The 22665-nt window shown below is 39.9% G+C and overlaps 1 protein-coding gene across 2 annotated transcripts in view; it reads left to right on the forward strand.

Annotated features, from left to right (window-relative positions):
- Window positions 1-22665, forward strand: part of ptdss2 (phosphatidylserine synthase 2) — a 25121-nt gene continuing 2456 nt past the window's right edge. Inside the window, exons 1-12 of one of the 2 annotated variants that reach the window (XM_080874602.1) lie at window positions 1-109; window positions 1726-2060; window positions 6092-6193; window positions 9309-9391; window positions 13875-13942; window positions 14601-14735; window positions 16308-16358; window positions 16603-16716; window positions 17506-17624; window positions 17719-17833; window positions 18580-18725; window positions 19706-19891. In XM_080874602.1, the coding sequence (XP_080730728.1) occupies window positions 1855-2060; window positions 6092-6193; window positions 9309-9391; window positions 13875-13942; window positions 14601-14735; window positions 16308-16358; window positions 16603-16716; window positions 17506-17624; window positions 17719-17833; window positions 18580-18725; window positions 19706-19891 (1325 nt within the window). In that variant the 5' untranslated portion in view covers window positions 1-109; window positions 1726-1854. Of the gene's footprint in view, window positions 110-1025; window positions 1218-1725; window positions 2061-6091; window positions 6194-9308; window positions 9392-13874; window positions 13943-14600; window positions 14736-16307; window positions 16359-16602; window positions 16717-17505; window positions 17625-17718; window positions 17834-18579; window positions 18726-19705; window positions 19892-22665 lie in introns of those variants that run through there. The other variant, XM_080874601.1, reaches the window with a different exon arrangement.

Raw genomic sequence — 22665 nt, forward strand, 5'->3', positions numbered from 1 at the left:
TATTATACCAACCTCACTGTGGCAAACTTTTAAAAGTTTCTGTAACAGCTGTCAGAGAACAGACAGTACAGGCACATGTTAACATCTTGGCAGACTGCTCCATCTACGGGTATGTTTACACCACATTGATTAGTAGAGACAAGATCTTGTGTATCAGGCGCTAAAGGTCCCAATTAAATCAAAATATTTAATTGGGACCTTTAGCAATAATAAGTATGATAATAATAATCAATAAAAGTATGAGCTATCGGATAGTAAACCTGCAATTTCAAGAAGGTCAAAAAAGGAAACATATTGTTTAATAAGTAACTGACTATTAACGTCAGAGGTGAGTATTATAAACACTATTTGTGGAAATTGTGGAAAGTTGTTTGCATTTTATGCTTCTTATGTTTTTCACTGACTTTATGAATGTAGTGCTTCACGTCATCAGAAAGTCAGCGCAGTTGAGTTTTACTGAATAATCTGGCAATGATTTTGTATGCTCTCTGAAACAATTACGCATATCATTTTGTCATATGAAAAACAAAACTAAAAAAAAAGTTTGCTTTAAATAATAAGTACAAACACCATTTTGTTTATTTATATTTAACTGATTATTTAAACATTTCTGTATGCAAATAACGTCACTTTTAAACTAGGCGGAAATGACGACATACCAAATACCCATATATAGCACTAGCCAAAACAATGCGGTTTTAATAATAGTTTTATAGTCTAACCAAGTTAACAGTGCCGTTTTTTGCAGTTACTTGCATTAAAACTTACTGTTACTGCGAAATTTCTAAAACTTACCATTTACTTATCAATATTACATGTAAACGGATTAACTAAACCCGCCAAATAGGTCAGGCTATCAATGTGTTAAATTTACGGTAAGTAACGAGAGTTTAACTTCCGAATGAAATATTTGTATTTCAAAATAAGATTGCGTCAATGTATCGCATCGTAGAGAACTTTGTTGGTGAAACGAATAAACCGGAAGCCGCTTGATTGCTCAACCACACACCGGCGCTTTCGCTATGCCCACGTGACGCGCGTAGACTGTAAGGTAGCTGATGCGGTTTATCTGTTAGTAGTATCAATAAAGACGGGCTACAGCAATACACCAGTATACTTCATTTGTTCCTCTGGTTCTTTTACTTTTATACAAATGTAGCTTTTTCTAATGGCAAAATACATTCGGACTCCGGTCAGTAAGCCCGTAAATTCAGCTGGTAAGTAATGTTAGCTTGATTATTTTCCCGGCAAGGAATAGGTAGCTAATCAATAATGGCATAAGTAATTACGGTTTTGCCTTGATTGGTTAATTGATAAGGAGCTTGTCAGTCACCGCAGTCTCGCTGGCAAGGTCAAACTGCTACAAATAGCTAACGCAGTTCACCAAGCTGCCTTATATCAACGCTACGCACCCATCGAAGTGCAGGCACAGTGATTTTGTTTACCGTGTAATACCCCACCCACCAACCCCTCCTCTCCCCGGTGGGCATGTGGGAAAGTGGTCGCCATTGCTGACACATAGAAGTGTTACTCTGAAGGTTATGTAGAAATGCTTTAAAATAAGTAGGCGGTGTCAAACCTGACTCAATTGCATTTCTCATCTGCATGTGAGTGCGGCTGTCCGTGCCGGGCAGGTCAGCTCAGCAGCAGGGCGTGATTTTCAGGTTATTCTCCCCACCCTTCAAGTGTCGCCCTGGTAACGTTCATTTTCCCCGACCACCACAGGATGCTGACAGCCACTTGGGTGGGGCTGACGCGGATGACAGTAGACGGGAGGAAAGCTCAGGGATAAACCAAAGCGCACGGGATCAGTTTTTTTTTAAAGCAGCGCAGGGCGGCTGGTCGGTGAGAACCATGACCAAGCCGGAGTCGAAGAAAAGCGGCGTGGCTGCGGGCAAGAGCGTCGGCGAGCAGGTTAACAACGGCTCCGTGGATCCAGCGTGTCCGGATCAGAGCACAGCGATCAAAGCCAAGGTGATGAAGCAGACCTCCAGGGAGAATCTGCACCGGAGAAACACAGAGTGCGAAGTCTACGACGACGGAACCAACACCTTTTTCTGGTGAGTGTTTGTGTCGGTGTCAGTGCAAGTTCACGGCTCCTGCAGAGATAGAAGGGGAGGAAACATTTGTTAGTTGACAGCAGGGTGTAATATGTGCTTCAAGGTGAACTGAAAGACAGGCCCAGAGCGACCTCCATTAATGACAGCAGATAATGTGACCTTGCTGTAAATGCCAGGTCAAACTGAAATGTTTGTTGTTGTTTTTCCATCCTGGTGCAACTATTCCAGTAAACATGATCCACTAAATGTCACTTCTGGAGGTGTTGTGGGGTTTGCAGTGTTGTCATGGATGCTCACATTGCACATCCAAACTCAGGGCTCAGATATGACACTTGAGAGATTCTTTGACATTCACAACAGATCTGAAGATGTGCCAGGTATAATACCTGTCCTGCAAAGTGTAGAAATGAGCAGATACTTCATTAGCCTTTCCTAACACCGCATGTTTTATTTCTCACTACGTAAACAAAAGTATGTATGAGCCAACTAAAAAAGAAAAAAGCATGCACAATGGGAATACCACACGCATGTTGCAGGACACGGGTTTCGTTATGATATGCTATGCAGCTAGTTTGGAAAAGTGACATTCTCTTCTGCAGCCCTTTTTAATTTATAGCTACGTTAGCTTTCCAGCCTGTCACTCGAGGAATATTTAAGCTTCTCTGAGTGTCTGTGCGGTTTTCATTTCTGCTTTGTGTACAAAAAAATATGGATTGAATAAGTATCTGCTAAGCTATCCAATATCATTGACAGCAGAGGAGACTGGTCCTCCCAGTGGGAACCTTAATGAGAATTTCTCATTACTGTGGTACGGCCTTGGCATCAGATTTCTGTAGTGAGGTGTTATCAGGAGCTAAAATACCTTTGTCTGTTGCAGTTATGAAAATACAAGAATCTTGTTTTTATGTGGATTAATAATCAGGGTCACTTGTCCAGAACAATATTGACAAATACATGAGGGCAGGGTTGCTGTATTAGACTGAACCTAAACCAGGTTTTACCCACTTATGTGGCAATTAAATGTGTCGGCAGTCATCCAGATGCAGTCTTACGACGTAGCATTGTAAAGTTTAGAGTTTTACAAGGGCTTTTTAGCTGTTTGCTTTAGGGGTCAACATAACAACAGTGTGTGGGTGTTGTTGATTGCATCCTGAATTTTTGCCGTCTAGTATTACATACATGAACGCATTAAAAAAAACAAGAACGGAAAGTGGTTCTTCCTGTGAGTCATTTGAATTTACATTCTGCAGTTATTTGTACGATTGAACCTTTTTTGTGGAACATTTTCAAGTGCTGACTGCAGATGATAAACCTGCATGTATGAAGCAGGTTAGGAAAAAGATGGCAGTTGTTGGTGTATTTCCAAGTGTGTAGGTGGTAGGGCACCACATGGACTCTGTCTCCCAAGGGTTCAGAGTTCATAGTAGAAAGCTGTATGGCAGCAGCTTTTGGTTAAAAATGGTATTCAGCCTGCATCACTGGCACAGGAAGGAACTGACAATGGCAAACTTTTTTTTTTTTTTTTTTTTTTTTTTTGGTAAAGTTTTAATATGCCTTATAAAGAACTCGGACTTATTAAATGTGATTGTGCTGGCGTTCCACTTTTATTTTCCCTTAAACTGATTTAGTGCTGAGGCATTTCAAAATAATGGCAGTTTTGTTCACACTGGTTTCGGCAAATGTTTAATTAGATGAAACTGACAAGAAGACGCATTGTATTAAATTGTTAGTTTGTCTCTGCTTGTCATTAAAGTCGAAGGCTATTTTAATCCAATTTCATCCTTAAATCTAGACTCTGATTAGTCATGAGGCTGGCATAAAGCAGAATCTTTTCTTCTGTTTTTTTTTTTTTTTTTTAAAATCTTAACTTCAAGCTTAGAGGTGCACTTTGTTTCTAAGCTTAGCTGGTTGCTCTGTTGCACAAAACCAGTATTTCCGCTGCACCTTTCCACTCTTGGTGGTGTATCGTTGTCAGCGAAGAGAGAAATCATGTCCTCCCCCTGTGGCTCCAGCCAAACAGGTTGGATAAGGAGGTGGAACAGGAAAAAGGCTGACAATACCTGGTGTGCTGTCTTGCACATCAAGCTTCAGCCAAAAGAAATGTGACTCAAAGTTGGCACTTTATTATTTTTAAAAAACTTCTTACAGAATCGCTATACCTCACTTTCAGGTACCCTTTAATTATTTTTTTCTTTTAATCTAAATTCTCAGAGCAGCACATTGCCTCTGTAGTTTTAGATTAGATAGATTTATAAAGTATATGTCGCTTGGCTGTTTACCCCAAAATATTAAGGCTACTGCAGCTGGTGACCCTTTCATTAATGAGAGGGCTGGCAGGAATAAAATACACTTGCTATAATTGTTCTCCACAGGTTTAAACCTTGAGGCGTGATGGCATCTGTCGTGTAAGATGGTAAATGGTAAATGGCCTGTATTTGTATAGCGCTTTACTAGTCCCTGAGGACCCCAAAGCGCTTTACATATCCAGTCATCCACCCATTCACACACACATTCACACACTGGTGATGGCAAGCTACATTGTAGCCACAGCCACCCTGGGGCGCACTGACAGAGGCGAGGCTGCCGGACACTGGCGCCACCGGGCCCTCTGACCACCACCAGTAGGCAACGGGTGAAGTGTCTTGCCCAAGGACACAACGACCGAGACTGTCCAAGCCGGGGCTCGAACCGGCAACCTTCCGATTACAAGGCGAACTCCCAACTCTTGAGCCACGATGTGTTATGATTGACATTTGGTTGTCACACGGTTGTCACACGGTTTTGTCTTAGCTTATTACAGATATTTAGGTATTCACATAATGGTTAAGTAACAAAAAAGGTATCATACAAATGTTTCCTGTAAGTGCTTTGTAACTAGTACGAGTAACACTCAGATCAGTCATTGGTACACACTGTCATGTAAACAGGTCGACACCAGTGTTGATTGTGTTGATTGTTTTCTATTTACTTAAGCTTAACAGTTCACCTACATGTTGCATGTTTGGATGCTACTTGGTGTCAGGGTATATAACCCATTACTTTGGGGTTTTAACCAACAGACAAAATGAGTTTTAAAGATATCTGGATTAGCTTTATTCCCAGAAATCCCTCCTCCCTAATGAATACTGGCTCAGTCCACCTGCAGCCTGATCAGCGTCAACATTCCAGGAGTGATAAGGAAACTCGGTGACTCTGCCACTGTTCTCAGCAGTCACCCCATTTGTCTTTCTAGAACTTATCAACTGTTATGCACTTGTCAGCATTCCAAATACCATTCAGGTCCTTTTGTCTATTTCTAATCGAGAAATCTCCCATTATATAGCGTGTATTCTCTTGACCCTGACATTATCGTAAAACTTTGCCCTGTCAGCTGAGGTAAATACCTCAGGTTGCGTGGACGTATATCTAAACAACTAGAATGTCACACCACAGAGGCCAAAGTATGTTTGCTGACATGGGGTGATGGAAGATACAGCTTGGGCCTGTAGCCAACAACATGGCTATCAAACTCCAGCTCACCTTGTCTGCCAGAGCATACAAATTCTGTTGTTTAAACAGACCTGATATAAAGCTTTTCCATCCACTGTCAGGCACAAGACATTTGATGCAAAAGCTATTTTTGACTTCAAGTTAAAGAAAGGTTTGAACTGAAGCTTATCACAAACTTTGTAACTATTTTTAGCTGTAGCAACTCAGTTTCCCAACAGATTTCATCTCCTATTTTGTCCTTGATTTACCCCTATATATGCCTTTTGATATTTGGAGGCAACAAAGATGTTTTTAGCAACGAGCAGATTTACGTTCAGATTTGTTTAGACCGTTCCAGTGTTGTAGTGTTATCTCAGTGTTGCTTAACGTTGTCTCATGGTGATGTCAGACAACATCAGCCTATCTAGGGTTTTTTTGGTTGTTGTTGTGGGGGTTTTTTTGTTTTGTGTTTTTATGTCCTGTGCTGACTGGTATTTGACTTTCCTGTTCTACAAATGGTACTCTCGTCCTTCTCTCTGTCCTTTCCCCCACTTTCACTGCAGGCGAGCCCATACTGTCACAGTGCTGTTCATTCTGACCTGCGCTCTGGTCTACGTCACGCTGTTGGAGGAGACTCCTCAGGACACGGCCTACAACACTAAAAGGTCAGTAGGTTGCATTTCTCCTTTCCTCAGTGTCACCAAAGCCAAAACACTCCAAAACTCAGGCACCCAAAAATCTACTTTAACCCCAGGAGGCTTTTAAACTGAAGCTTCATGATATCATTTTTGCACCAGTTTATGTAGAGAGAGAGGGAGAGAGAGAGAGATTATTTTATTGGTAACTAGCATTAGGAAATTTGTGTTTGGTCATTTTGTTGTAACAATGTTTGCTGACAATGCATCTTATACTGTTTGTTTCCCCTTAAATGGTGCCACAATTTGAAGCAACAAGCATTTGTGGGTTGAGCAGCTGAGTTAAATATGCAGGTTGTGACCATGGAAATAAAACATGCCAATCTTCTCTGCCAATCCCAGACAGCTTATTCTGCTACTGAATCTTGTTTTGAGTTTCTGGAACGCCGGATGCTGCTAATCAGATGCCAATAATGGATCGTGCTACAGCGGTCTGTTGGTGTCTTCATGGCACAATTGACTGATCTGGATAGGGCCGTGCCACAAGGCAATGTCAAGGTGATGTTCTGCAAAACCAAGTCTCCTGATTATTTGGACCTAGTACCATCTCCAAAGTGAAGTTCCATATAATGCGGGATATTATATGGAACTTTACCATTGTGTCGGCCCATTGTATATTTAACAACTCATTTAAGCTTTACTCGCTGAAAGTCTTGGAAATTCAGTTCCAGCTAACCAGCTAGCTACAGCCCTTCCTACCTTGTGTTTTCCCTTCTGGCTGGGTCTTGAACTAAGTTGCTATTGTGGTCATCCTCCATGTCATTCTGCTGCTTCTGCAGAGGGCATCTCTTACATACTTTTATCTCCACCGTTATAGACTGCAACTGGCAGCAGCAGCTCTTCTTCTGTTCTGGAGATGGGCTACGAGTCAGACAGTCTAACTGGAACAGCAGCAGGTGCAGACTGCTGAGGTTTGAGTTCATCTGCTTCGTGAGGAACAGCACATTTTATTGCTCAGTTTTTTTGTCACGACACACTTGGAGAATAGATCAAATCTAAATGTGGGGGTAACGCCGCAATGCAACCAACCAACCAGTAGCTACTCTGATTTTTTTTTTTTTTTTTTTTTTTTTTTTTTAAACAACATTTGGAATAAACCACTTATTTCCTATAAACATGGGCAAGGAGCAAAAGTCACCATTTGAGATGAGTCACTAGCCTTTACAGTCACACTCACCTTGAGCTTACAAGGCCATGTATAAAACAGTCATGGCCATGAAAAGAACACTATAAATACGAGTTGAGCATTTAGCAAGTAGATTTAATGGGTTTTATTTAAACTTTGGAGAGAAATATACATCCAACTTTATCACGTTTATTAAACCACAGAGACTTGGATAAATGCCAAATTATTTCAGTTTCTTTTATTACTGCAAACTACAGAAAGTTGCAGAGCGACTGCTGGAAGTTGTGCCAGCTACTTTGTGCTTCCTGGTAGGAAAAGGCAGGTAGGAGTAGGAGGTGCACTAAAGCAGTGTTCCTATGGGAATACATAAGCTGTTGCAGAACTTGTTTTTCTTGTGGCTAAAGTTTTTTTTTTTTTTGGAGCTGTTGCCATGCTGCTGAATAAATATGGAAATGATCAGACCTGTCCCTGATAGTGTTTGTTATAGCTTCTTGTATTTCAAACAGGGAGATTTAGTCAAGGCAAGTTTGCATGTGGCTTAAAACTCCCATTTACGTGTGTTACAGCTAAAAATCTGTGACACAAAGCAGGGTTATAGTTAGTTGTTCTTACTTTGTACTTAGGTGTATTGAGAAGGTCAGGCATAAAACAGGCTCTATCAGTGATGTGTGTTTGCGACAGATGGGGTGATTTGTAGGTTGCATTTGTGTGGATGCTCCTTAACAGGATTTGCTGCCATCAGCGTAGTCTGGCTCCTTGGGATAAATACCCTAAGAGCTTCACCCTGGAAGCGGAGCTCACTCTCAGGCACTGCTTGGTTACTCCTCAACTCCCAGTCAACCCTGCAATCCGGGACCACTCTCACTAGTTCACACACAACTTCACTTTGTGTGTTGTATTCTTTGAACACACATTCATTTGATTCCAGACTCAAACAGCGAAGAAATTGATCCCTAAATCTCACATGCTCATGCTCCTACGCTTGTTGGCTAGCACGCACTGTAATCCCATTGTATGCTCAGTCTTTTAAGCCTGCTCTGTTTACTTGTAAGGTCAGGACAGGGTCCTCGTCTGGTCATCCGGTTTTCAGAGCTTAAATCAACAGCAACTTAAGCTCAACTTGGCTGGTCTTAGCTGGTTCTTAATAAACACAAATGAAGTTGTAATATTGAAATAGAAGCAGTAGACCAGACCTCCAGATTCAAGTTATTTAATTATTAATTCTCCAAGCCATTATGCTCCCATTCATGCCTTGTCTGATTGATCTGACATCACAGATCTTAAAGGTTTACGGGGTTGAAATGCTGAGACTTGTATGTGTAGCTGTAATAAAAGCCTTCCGGCCTCTTTGAAATGCATACTGATTTTAATTGAAGTTACAGTAATGGACAAACACAATTTGACTGAGCTAATAAACACAAACAGGTGAACTTCATGTCTTTATTGAACACGCTGGGTGAACATGTTGAGCCATCGCCCTTAGATGTGTCCTGTAGCTACTTCTGAGACTTGAACAGTGATGTGGTGGAATTGTAGGCCATTCTTCCTACAATGCTGTGAGTTCATCAATATTTCTGATTGCTTTAAAAAGCCTATTTAAGGCATTGCCTGACATCTCAATTGGGTTAAGGACAAGATTTAATTTTTCTCACATACTAATTTGTTTTGGGTAAACACTTACTATCCTTTTGTTTTTCCTTCAGACACAGAGCTGGACCCTTTTTGTTACACAGGACAAACAGTTTTTTCTATTTACCCACATTCCAGTCTGATATCTGTAATTTGAATGTTGGATTCCAGGTTTTTGGAGAAGTAGTTCGCATAGAGGTTCACTTTTTTCCTAGTGTAAAGACATGAAAATAGGCTGTTTGTTTGTTGGTGGTTCAGTAAGAACATGTATGAGGAATTGATACAGAAGTCTTTGTGATTCCAATGAATTCCCAAATGTGTGTCCTCTAGGGGTATTGTGGCCAGCATCCTGGTGTTCCTCTGTTTTGGAGTGACACAGGCCAAAGATGGACCTTTCACCAGACCGCATCCAGGTATGAAAAGCACATTTATCACCAGGTTAAAGTAATTCATGTCGGATCTCTTTTTATATTGAGAATATAGCATAAGTTAACAAAGTTGGCACTTGGAAATGCAAGTCAAAGTTCATATTAAAGCCATGTAGTGCTCTTTTTATTGAACCCTGGTCTGTTTTATTACCTTTCATTAAATACTGGACAACATCCAGGATATGCCAGTTTGACATTTGTTTTGCCTCTTAAAGCTTCCAGATAAGTGAAATGATTGAAATGCTTTAAAACAAAGGTTAAAAGGGGATTGTGAAAACTGATTATATAAAAAATATGTTTGCATTAAAAGCAGCTGACAGTTGCGTCAGCAGTTCAGTCGGTAGTAATAACATTCTCATCCTCCTAATGGAAAATACACATCCTGGTTAGAATCAGCAGCTGATTGAAGACAGTCATCAATTTAAATGAGTTTGCAGACAGTACGGACGATCCCAAATCATTCATTTTTATGAGGCTTTAAAGCTCAGTGACTAATTTATAATGGGCTGTATGGTTCTAGTAAATAAACAGTGCTTTAGGCATTGCAGTGGCATTAGTCAGTGACCACTGAAAATGGCAGTTTGTGACAAGCTCACATCTGATACAGTTTTTTTTTTTTACCTTTTAATGTAATCAAACTGTTGGTAAGGTCTCCACAAAGAGGCTTTTGCTTGTGCCATGCAATCGAATTTATATGAAACATCTTTGATCTTGTCATCCAAGCGGGAGAGGATGGAAAGAGATGACATTTCATTACAATACAGATGCAGGGTTTTCAGGGCATATGCATGGGAAAAGGGAGAGAAAGCACAATCTGTTACTTGTCTGCATTATATGACACTGAAATGCAGAGCTGTTGTAGGACATGTGAAAAGCAATTGATTATGCTTGTACTAAAACCTGTTGCTCACGTAGAAAAATCTACGTGCCTGACTGCAGCACGTAAGCTGTGGCAGTTGGATTTCTGCTCTAATGCTTTTGTAAACTTGCATCCTAACAGAATCTTTTCCTTCTTTAAATCTGATGCAGTTTGTAAAAGGTGCTACTATTTAAATAAGAGCACTCACAGCTTTTTAAACAGAGCTTTCATGCAGAAAACACTTAACATCTCCCGCACAACACACACACAACAGCTAACTCCAGCGGGAAAGGGAGGAAGGAAGGAGGGAAAACAGGGCGTGGAAGGCAGATGCAGCGACATGCTCAATACTGTCGGTTGTAGGTAGGCGTGAAGTGGTCGAGCGAGTATTTGACTGCATTACTCGCACCTTTGTGGGCTGTTCGAGGGATGTGGTTGTGTGTGTATGCAATTGCTTCAGTCTTTTGCTTGTTAATCCAGCAGGGTAGGTTCTGGTGTTATTCACATTACAGTTGGCTCTCCATAGAATACCATCATGGGAAAAGACCCAGTAGGGTTTTTTGTTTTTTTGTTTTTTTCCTCCTTCAGATTTAAAACCTGTAGCTCCTGCTGAATCACGGGCTGGGTGTGTCAAAGGAAACTGAGCTTGTGAATGTGAATCACCACTATAATTCAGCTCAATAGCAGTTGAAATAAAAGCACTCCTCATGTGGGACTTTAGGACTGAGATTGGTGTTTACCACAGTATATATCAGTCCTTTTACTTGATGTTTTATTTCTTAATGAAAATCAGTATCTCTGTCTTAAATCTTCAGAAACACATTATGACATTATGTGTATACTGAGGTAATTCAGGCAGATGTTTATTAGTGGAAATGAGCTAATGATTTGGGGTTGAACCAAATACCAGGACTAGGGATGGGTATCGAAAACCGGTTCTTGTTGAGAACCAGTTCCCACTGTTTCAATTCCTTGGAATTGTTTGCCATTTTTGCAAACGATTCCCTTATCGATTCCAGTCGCCCCGAATGACGTCACCACGTTGCGGAGCGTCATTTACCTGGCAGGAAACACGGCGGCTCAAACGCTCAAAAGTTTGGTTATACTTTATGAGAACGGATGACAACAGGGCAACTTTCAATACTTGCAAAGTAGATATTTCATTTAAGGGAGGAAACACTACGAATATGCAAAAGCATTTGCTCACAAAACACACGATGACCTTAAATGAATGTCGTGTTTTTAATTCAGCTCCGGACTCGTGAATCTCAACCCAGCAGCACGTCCTCTCCCGTTAATGTGGCAGGTAAATAATCAACTAACAGTGCATATTATGTTAGCGCGATCTGGCTTATTACAAAACCTGCCATTACTGTGCATTTAGGTGACCATGATGAGAGAGACAGAGTCTGGCTGGCTCAGATGCTGGCAGTTCTCGCTGCAGTCTACCGGTAGCGTCTCCTTTCAGGCCAGGATAGATAAATGTCACCGAGCAGTGACTAAGTTTGTGGTCAAAGGCTTGCCACAGCAGATGCCCCGATTTTCAGTAGTGAATGTGTTTAATTGTAGGCAGGGACATTACTGGATATTCTTGTGCAATTGCTACAGAATAATTTATGTTATACTTTGTTATTGCTACAGAAGAATGTTTATTTTATTATTTTACATTTACAATTTTTTTCCCCGGGGACTCTGTGACACCCCATTGAAGAGCCGTGGGCTGTGGATCTCATAAGATCTCACTGTTGGGTAGGGATGGGTACCGGTATCCGGTGCCATCATGGCACCGGTTCTGACATAAACGGTAGTAACCAGACCGAAAAGCAGCGCACATTTCGGTGCTTTATTTCGGTGCTTTTTTTTCCTGAGCTGTGATACACTTTAGATTCTAGCCAATCATTTTACGTTTCCGAGGATAGTAGGCGGGGCCAGGTACGTACGTTCTTTTAGAGCAGAGCTACAGATTAAAAATGCCCAAGGCGAAGCGGTCAAAAGTCTGGCTGTACTTCACAGCAAAATATGCAAACTCAGCAGCCTGCAACAAGTGCTTTAAGGTGATACTGTGCAAAGGAGGTAACACCTCAAATCCGATGAAACACCTGGCGACGCATAGCGTTTTTGTTTTGTTTTGTTTTTTTGTTTTTAAAGCCGAGAAATGCGCTGTATTTGATAGCTTGCTGTGAGACCTCACACCGAGCGCATCTACTGCGGGTGGGTTGCCTGTTATGCAACATCCCCCAAAAACATGAAGAGTAGAGTCCTGGCCCCTAGCCCTGCCAGTGTAGCAGAAATGATGACGGATGATGATGGCAGCAGCAGCCGTTCTTCTCTGCGTGAGTAGCTTAATGTTGTTCGTGTGTAATTTACGTTGAGTAGGCTAACCACGTTATTACATTAATGCATGTAAGGTGAACTATTAAAACATAGTCATAGCTACATGCGGCTGTCTTCTTGTTTGATGGCAGATACTCCCTTCACCCTGGCCAAAAAGGCTAAAATGACCAAAGAAAAAGTGGAAAACAGTTAAACATGAGAGGTTTAGGACAAAGTTTGTTTTTTTTTGTTTTTGTTTTTTTTTTCCATTGTTTAAGCACTGCTTCCAGCCAAGAATGATACCATATATGCCCCATAGCTGCAGAAAAGGCTAACATTGTTATCTTTTTACAAAAAACAGCTGAACATGAGAGGTTTTTGGACCAATTTTGTGTTCTCCATTCTTTAAGCACCGGTTTGAGCACCGTTTGAGCACCGGCACCGTTTCAAAAGTACCGGTTTGGCACCGGTATCGGATAAAACCTAAACGATACCCATCCCTACTGTTGGGTTTGTAAGGCCATGTTACTCCTAAATTTCTATCTTGTTCAAAGAGAAGATATAAAACAAAGTTCTAAGCTACTCGACCTGTGTGTTCTCCTTTTTTAAAAAGAATCGATAAAGAATCGAATCGTTAAACAGAATCGAAAATGGAATCCGAATTGTGAAAATCTTATCAATACCCATCCCATGTACAACGCATCCACTTAACACACTGTTTGCTGCTACAACTACACATGTTTCTTTTCCAAATATTTATTTATAAGTGACTTATGTATGTATGTATGTATGTATGTATATATATGTATATATTGTACTATTCTTAGTTAGCGTATTGTCTGTCTTGTCTTAATGTTGGTTTAAAATGGAGCACTGTAACAAAAAATAATTTCCCCCAGGGATCAATAAAGTATTCTGATTCTGATTCTAACCAGGACCCCTAGCAGCTCATTTCTGTGTGTCGTCAGGTGCTCTTTTTAAATGTCTTTAACCAAAACCCACATTATACGTTTGTTTATGGTGGTTTTTGTTGGAAAACTAGTGGGAACTAAATGTCAAACTTGGGGCAGCAACGTTGAAGTTACGTAACTGGGCAGTAAAATATTAGTCTGGACTGAGTGTCAAATGTTCATAACTGCAGGGAATAGAAGTAGTTAGATTTGGAACGTGGAATGTTCAGCACAAATAGGAAATTGTCATGTAACGTTTTTATTATTTGTTTTTTCATTGTGTTTAAAAAACATAGTACTAATTTAGTTTGTATTCAGTGTAACTGATTTCTCTCTCTCGCTCTAGCTTACTGGCGTTTCTGGCTCTGCGTCACTGTCGTCTATGAACTGTTCCTCATCTTCATCCTGTTTCAGGTTGGTGTGGTGAGAATTTTGCTTCCTGGAAAGGCTAAAACATGTCAGATCAACACGTGCAATGCAAATTCTTAACTCATGGGAACTCTGTACACAATCACATGACAATTTTCCCTCCCACATCAAACTTCTCTTTTTGAGATTTCTACTCAGTGATTTTTATGACATGGGTTTTCTGGACGTTTGCTTTGACATTTAATTATAATCGTGGTCTCCAAAAAGAAGGCCAGATGGAGTCCATAAGTACTTCTTAAAAGTGTAGTCAAGCCTGGGCAAAATATCGGGCTCCCCCCCCCCCCCCCCCCCCTCTCCCACTATGATATGTCTGTTCCAGTCTCTGGTGCTTTTTCTGCTGTGATCCCTGGAAGTCTCTTTTCCCTCTCCCAATTTAATTAAATTGTCACTGAGCCAGGCCCTTCAGACAGCCCTGGACACTGTAAAAGAAGAAGAATAAAGGGGGGGGGGGTTTATATTTAACCATCTACTTCCTGTTTGTAAAAGGATCATTTTAAGTTGTTGCTAGGTAAAAAGCAATAAAATTTTACTTTTATGCCACAGAAATCTGCCGTTAACTGAAGGAGGACACCATCTGATGTAGCCTGTGTAGAAATGTAAGTTCTGGTGGTGCTTGCTCTTATTCTTATCCTCCTTTATCCAGACGGTGCACGATGGACGACAGTTCATGAAGTACATTGACCCCAAATTGGGGGTTCCTCTCCCTGAGCGTGATTATGGGGGAAACTGCCTCATTTATGACCCTGGAAACACTACAGACCCTTTCCACAACATCTGGGTGAGAGAATGAATTTTTTTGCTTTTTATGTTACTTTTCTCTCCTGTGTATCTTTGCAGGTAGGAATGTTTGTAAGACTTGAATTTTTGATAGTATTATGCCGTTAAAAAAAAAAACTGAGTAAGAAACAGGCCGCCTTCCTAAAAGTAAAATTTCTTGACCAGTCATGCATTTATAATTTTGTGCATATTGTCCTCAATTATTGCTATAAGGAAGTGGCTCAGATACAGAAAAGAAATATGGCCTTTTGTAAAACTTCTCTTATCTCTTTTTCTTCTGCTTTATCTCTCTTTCATTCTCAAACACACACAAGAATACAGTTACTGTGGAGGTGTGCAGCAGCTTGAGTCTGGGGCAGATTACAGTCCATCAATAGAACCAGGCCTTCCTCTGTCTGCTGCCATGACCCAGAGCCCACCTCTACTAATAGTCTGATTTTGGCCTCTAAAACCCCATTTCTGTGAATAGACTTTTTAAAATGTCAAATTAAAGCCACATATTTATCAATAAACTTTACTTTGGTTGTAGGAATTTTTAATACATAAAAATGTGTTGGGTTACTAAGCAGAAATAATATGATCCAAATAGTAAGGGTAGAACTGTGTGTTTAATTGCATTTTATTTGTGCTTCGTGATGCCCAAAAGAGGCTTTGTCCTGTTCAGTGACCCAGTACTCTCTGTGCTCATTTCTTCCTGTTTCCAGTGTGAACTAGATGCGATGCTTTATTTGAACACAGATGGTCTTATTTTAACTGTCCGAGCACAAATAGAAAGCAGCAGGACTTATTAGAGCACAGGCTGTGTGTGTCTCCAAGCTCGCTTGCTGTTTTGGGTTATATCAGTGGAGCAGTGAAACTTAAAACAGTGCTCAATGAACTGAAATGCAGTTTGAAAATGTTAAGAAATGCACACAGTCACAGATCTGTGTTTTAATGGAAAGTTAGAAACCATAGGATGCTTATCATAATCCGCTACCAGTGTAATGCAACACATCTCCCTGTTAAATGGGCTACTTTGCAGTAAATATGGTGGATGGTTGGCACTGCACTCAGATGTGGAATTTCACAAATCAGTGGCTGCATGGTTATCAAGATCAGGGTTCTGGTGCCTACATGTGGCTGCTGGGATATAAAACACTGAAGGAGCAGTTGTGTGCAGTTTCTTACAGTGCATTGTATTTATGTGTAGATAAATGGAGAGCAGTCAATATACAGGCTTGGAGTGATTAATAATTGTTTGTATTGACAACATATAGGCTTTCTGGGAATGATATATTTGCATATTCTAAATGTCACTTTATAGTTTGCATCTGATTATGTCACATTTGATTTCTGATCTCCCTTTCTCATTTTCACATCTGTTTTTCTTTCCAGTTGACCCTAAAAACAAAAAAGTTATTTTTACCCCTCAGTCGTAAAAGGCTGAGAGGGTATTTGTTGGCACCCAACTTTAGAAATGCAATAACACGATCATTAAACACGATCAACGGTTTAATGAAAGGGCTTTTCACGTGTAAGATTTAGGGGCAAAATTGTAGTTGGGCTTGCTGTTAAACATCATTTGTCTCTGCAGGACAAGATGGATGGCTTCGTGCCAGCTCACTTTCTCGGATGGTATATCAAGGTAGGTTTGGAATTAGCTGTCTGACATGTTTCATAAAAGCAGTTGAGCGTGCTGTCCTCGCTGTTATGTACACATCACAGATTTAAATGGTTTGACTTTGCAATGATTACAGAGCACCTAGTCAATAAGTGCCAAGTGAGGTCATTCCCATTCTCGTGTGATCATTTATTGACAAATAAAGTTGCACCTTTTTTATTGTTTGTCTGTTATCTTGCTGACCTTCTCTCACACTATTTCCCTCCAGACTCTAATGATCCGGGATTGGTGGATGTGTATGATAATCAGTGTCATGTTTGAGTTCTTGGAGTATAGCCTGGAGCACCAGTTGCCTAATTTCTCGGAGTGCTGGTGGGACCATGTACGTACATTTGTGCTGTTTTCTTCTAATTACAAAATACTGTGTGACACACGTTGAGGTTATTTTGGTTGTTTTTTTGTCTAGTTTTCTGAGTGAGTCTTTTGTAATAAGGCACAAATGGTAAGATCAAGATGTCTTCTCTTTAAAGTGTAACAGTGTTTACTGCAGATATAATCCTGCCTAATGTAGACATACTTTTTAAATGTGTCCATATTAGACAAGAAGTTTCTTTGAACCAAAGTGTGAATAGATAAAATGTTCAAAACAAGGATTGCATTGTAAATTTAAAAGTAAAATTAAAGGGTTTTACGGACATTTTGCAGAACACATTATATTCATCATGTGTTAAGTTGGGAGGTTCACAGATCTCTTGCTCGTCAGCACATTGATAAGTAAAAGCACAGAAAGTGGAAGCATGCGAGTGATTATTTTGCTAGTGATATTTGTAATGGCAACAAAGTGCTCATTTGTTTGCATGATAAGAACTTCATACCAGCAACTAACAAAGTGGTCTAATTAACAGAAGGGGTAGCTGGTAAAGCCAAGTGAGCACTGCTGGAAAGCAACAGGAAAAACTCCAAATATAAACAGACGGTATAGGTATTATGTAATTATAATCACGACTGTAAAGATAAATACTGCGGTTGCTGTTGCTACTTGTTACACACAAAAAAACCTTAGTTATAGTAAATGTAAATTATATTCAAGGTGGAGGAGAGGTGTGTGATAGTTGGTTTGGAGGATTACTGCACCTCACTTACCCTTTTTTTGAATTGTTTCTCCATCTAGTGGATCATGGATGTGTTGGTGTGCAATGGTTTGGGGATCTACTGTGGCATGAAGACCCTGGCCTGGTTGTCAATGAAACCGTATCAGTGGCAGGGCCTCTGGAACATTCCTACATACAAGTATGACTTTATGAAAGACATTTCTTTGCAAACATTTTATGTTGGGCTTCTGTATTTGTTTATATTTAATGATATCTCTGTCTGTACTTGGCAGGGGGAAGATAAAGCGTATAGCATTCCAGTTCACACCTTACAGCTGGGTCAAGTTTGAGTGGAAGCCTGCTTCAAACCTTCGCCGCTGGCTTGCTGTGTTAGGCATCATCTTTATGGTAAGAAATGCTAACATGAAGGGAAAGCATTTGTCTCACTGCAGAAAATGATGACATCACCATGCAATAACAATGCACAGAAAGCGTAATGTATTTAGACTCTGATATATAGATAATACATGTTCATGGACTGGCCTAACCACTATATTGATTAATATATTGCTGATATATCTCTATCTGGATTTGTGACTATTGATAAACTGGATAGAGTAAAAGAAGAGATCATAGAAACACCCTTCAACCATGGTTTGAATGTTGGCGTTGCTTAGTTTGTCCGCCAGATGCCACTCTGCTACTTCCCTGTTAGCAACACATTGTAACGCTGAAAACATGACAACCACCTGATGTGAGCAGAGGCGGGTGGAGCATAAACATCAAATCCACAACTTGTGACAATCGATCAACATTAAGCTTAAACAGCACTATCCTGTCGTCTTAGAAAGGACTCAAATAACTGCACATAACAGACGCATAGGAAATGTGTTTCATGAATCGAGGAGAGAGGAAAAAAGATCAGATTTGTAATTCATCAAATATGGGCGTAGTTATGTTGGGCCCTATTTCTGTTTTTGGTTCCCTGTCTGACACCTGAATTAGTTCACGAAATGTAAAAGACTAGTTCTTGTTAGCTAATGGAAAAGAAAGACGTGCCCAACATGGACTGATTGTTGTAACTTTTTCTTTTCTGTGTTGTTTTTGTGTTCTTGGTGCTTCTAAATTAGATATTTTATCTCCTATCTCGCCAGTTTCTGTTGGCAGAGCTGAACACCTTCTACCTGAAATTTGTGTTGTGGATGCCTCCTGAACACTACTTGGTGCTGCTTCGTCTTGTCTTTTTTGTCAACGTGGGGGGCGTAGCCATGAGGGAGATCTACGACTTCATGGATGACCCGTGAGTAGCAATGTGCAGCTTTTCTTTTGGGAGTTGGACAGTTTGACCGGGTGTATAATAAAAGACTGTATGTGTTTTATACACACCGAATAAAGAACTTGTTGACATTCAGCACTGATTCAGTTTAGTCAAGTGTTTGCTCTTGAGTTTTAAACTGGTTATCGTAGTGCAAATTGAAATCAGAAAACTAGATAAGCACAGCAGTGAAGAAATGTGTGAGTCTTCTGTATACTATACACAGCAAAATTATTTAGTAAGAACACCATTCATACATACCAGCCATGAGCAAACATGTGCATTGATAAGAATATGGTTACTAGTAACAGAAACAGACAGAAATGTTTCGTTTTCTGCTATTTTTCCAGTGTTGGGTTAGTGTTGGAAGATATTTCTAGTGATTAACTGATTAAACCTGAGGGATTATAGTCTCATTAAAAATAAACTCAATTAAATATGTCCATGTATTCCATATGTATATAAAAGCCATTTTTAACTGTTTAAATACCAAATGAAGGGAAATGTGTGGCGCTCACGCACAGTGTCAGATTAGTTTGCCAAGTATGACTAGCATTAGTGGACTTCTTTACTTGCAGGTTAACGTCGTCACAGCTGCTGTGCAGAATGTTGTTGGGAATTACTCTGATTGCATTCCAGTTCATTGTAGAACAGCCTACATACATCCATTCATTTGCTATAGCTAAGTACTGCAGTACTGTACTAGTTCTGTTTAACCAGTGTTGTCCACTAACAAAATTCGTATAATTACTCAGACTGTAGTATTTCTGGTAGACTAGAAATGGAAGTATCATTTAACTGTTGACTATTCACATGCATGGGTAGTGATAGAGTGCTGTGCGTTACAGTGTTACATCACAGGCATACATGTAACCAGTAAATATTAAAAATAAACCTAAAAAAGTAAATGTATCCTCCCTATTGAATAATTTTTCCATAATAACATTGTTTCATTTTCCTAACAGGAAGTTCCACAAGAAGCTCGGCCAGCAGGCGTGGCTGGTATCAGCAATCACAGTAACGGAGTTCCTAATAGTGGTCAAGTATGACCCCCACACCATCATGCTGCCCATTCCTTCTCTTATCATTCAGTGCTGGTTTTTAGGAATCCTCCTCATACTTATCTGGACCATGTGGCGGTTTTTCATCCGGTAAGTAGTGGGATGGCTTATTTTATTTATTTAATTGTTGTTGTGGTTGTTGTTTGTTTTGTGTTTTTTTTTTTTTTTTTTTTTGTTTTTTTTTGGGGGGGGGGGGGAAGCTGAGGGTGACAAACAATGTTTGTTGAAAGGTAATGAAAGTCTGTGCTCTTCGTGTAAAAACAGCTAGGCTGTAAGGAGGAAAGATTTCAGCTTCTTAACCATTTCTAGCTTGTGTCTAGTAAACACAATAACTACATTGGGACCAAAGTCCAAAGTATCGCTCTGTTTTTCTATTTTGGTTCACTGGACATCGTGCAGTCTATTTGAGACAGGTCCAGTCTGCCTTTGGGTCGCTCTTCTCTTTTAAGTTATTGTTTTTGTGTGTGTCAGCTTTCTGTGGGTTTTCCACTGGTCTGTTTCATGTAGAGTCCAGTTATGGATCTGTAGAGACATCTTACATGCTAATTATAGAAAGGGAAGTTGGAAATTGGCAAAAAGCAGCTGTTTTCCAAATGAACTTTATACACTCATGCAGGAAAAGATGACAATCTGCTTCCATGCTGCTGTTTTGCACTTCACTTTTACTTTAAATGCACTGTTCATGGTGACTGATGAGGAAATACAGTTTAATTACAGTTTAAGAAAGATGTCTTCACACATGTGAGACTCCATCCAGTGTGCTCCTGTATTTGATTTAGTTATTCCTCATGAGCTCATGGAGTGTGTTCTTTTTCTTTTCTTTTTTGAAATGTAATTAAAAAAATTTTGAGCTGCCTTATCTTTACTGTGTTGTTAGGTGCAGCCTGCCCTGGCATGTTAGGCTTGTTGTCGGTTCTCCTCCCCCCCCCCCTTGCCTTTTCCCTCCCCTTCCTTACTACTTCCTGCTCTTGCTCAGCAATAATGCAGTAATGTCCTAGGTATAGGAAAAGTGTAGGGTTTTTATTTTCTTTGTTTGTTTGTTTCCACTCTTCTACCACATCACCATTTGGATCTATAATCATTATTAGAGGATCTATGAGATCCTCTAGAGAACGTCTGTGGTGAATTTTATCATCTTCATTTCCCTTCACATCATTTTTACTCTGTTCCAGTCAGTTTAGTGACGCTAGAGGGCATTCAGTTTGTGCTGACACTGTTTAAGTGAGTCAGGGCAGTGAAACCCAGAGGAACTGATACCCCCCACACACACGCACACAGACACACACAGACACTAACCATCACGTGACAAGAGCAATGAGATCCGCTCAACCACTTCTTCTGGTCTACTAAAGACAAAAGTGTGCCATTATCCAGTTATTCTGATCAAAGTGATTTATTTATTTATTTTTTTTTTTTTAACCGAGAACCTTAAGAATTTGCAAGCACTGTTTGACCCTATTGCACACTCCCAGTCTGTTACCTAATATGCTTCATTTAGTATGAGTGGACCGAGGCAAGTGCTGAGTGCATGTTTTGTTTTGAGGTGTGTAACTGCTTGGTGCTCTTCCATTAAGTGTTACAGAGGTCCTCATGAGGAGCATTCAAAATAATATTAATGTTAACAATAAACATAGTATCAATGATAAGTACTTTTTGTATGTTTTTGTGAAGTGCTTCCCAGAAACAGAATAAACTTACACGAAAAGAAATGTTAAAATGTATTTATATATCATTTAAAATAAGTTCAGTATCAAAAGAAAACTAAGATAAAGAGCCGAAGCGATCGCCTTTCATCTGTAAGCATGAGATGGACACAGTTAACGGGTTCCTGCCAGGGGATCTCAGACCGTGACCCGGTTGCTATGCAGCAGTTGAAGTACATATTCTGGAGTCAGGCGATGAAATGCTTTAAAAGAAAAAAGTAAATCTTAAAATCGATTCTAAAAGTCATTAGGGTTGAAGTAATATGTTCACTTTTCCTGGTTCTTGTAGGAAGTCTTGTTGCTGCACAATCTGAGCACAAGCAGAAGTCTGTGTATTGATTTCTGATTGTTACCTGTTAAGAAACTATTGCATTAACCAGAGAGAAGGTAAAACTGAAAATGAACGTCACTGAAAACTCAGTGTTGATCATATCCTCGCACTATTCCTAAAAAATGAGATTAAAATCAAACAACACACCCAGATTTCTGGCAACTCGGTAAACTGGTAAAGTTGGTACTTGGATGCAGGCTGTCCAACCCAGATCTAAGAATTTTTGTTTTATTGGAGTTAAATTTTTTAATAATAATAATAATAGTAATAATAGTAATAATAATAATAATAATAGTTATTGTTATTGTTTTTAAATGCACATATCTGTTTCTTGATGTTGGTTAAATAGTTTGTAAGGTTGATGAAACTTGTTGAACCTTACTGGGAAATGGAGCAGTGGGTTATCAGCATAGCAGTGAAACAAAATGTTATTTCACTGTATAATGTGGCCAAGTAGTAGCGTATATAATGAAAAAAGTATATTATTATTATTGTTAGAATGGCATCCAGCTTATTTTGGGACACACAAATGACATTTGTTGTCAAATACACAAAAGGTCCCTGCCCTCACCCTCAACCAGTGGTGGCAGATGTCTGCCCATCCCTGAGCCTGGATCTACCTTCCAGTTCCTTCCCACTGTCACCAAGTGCTTGCTTAAAAGGGGTCGTTTGATTTGGTTTTCTCTGTCGGTGGTCTTCTCTGTTTTATTCATTTTCCCCCCCGACCTTCCTAAAAGCAGGGATTTCATACAGACTGACTAATCGATTCCTGTAGTGATGGATTTATTTAACAAAGAGAAACTAGGAATTTTTCTTATTCTCAAAAAGTA

This window comes from Rhamphochromis sp. 'chilingali' (assembly GCF_963969265.1).
Source record: "Rhamphochromis sp. 'chilingali' genome assembly, chromosome: 2".
In the NCBI taxonomy this organism is placed as follows: domain Eukaryota; kingdom Metazoa; phylum Chordata; class Actinopteri; order Cichliformes; family Cichlidae; genus Rhamphochromis; species Rhamphochromis sp. 'chilingali'.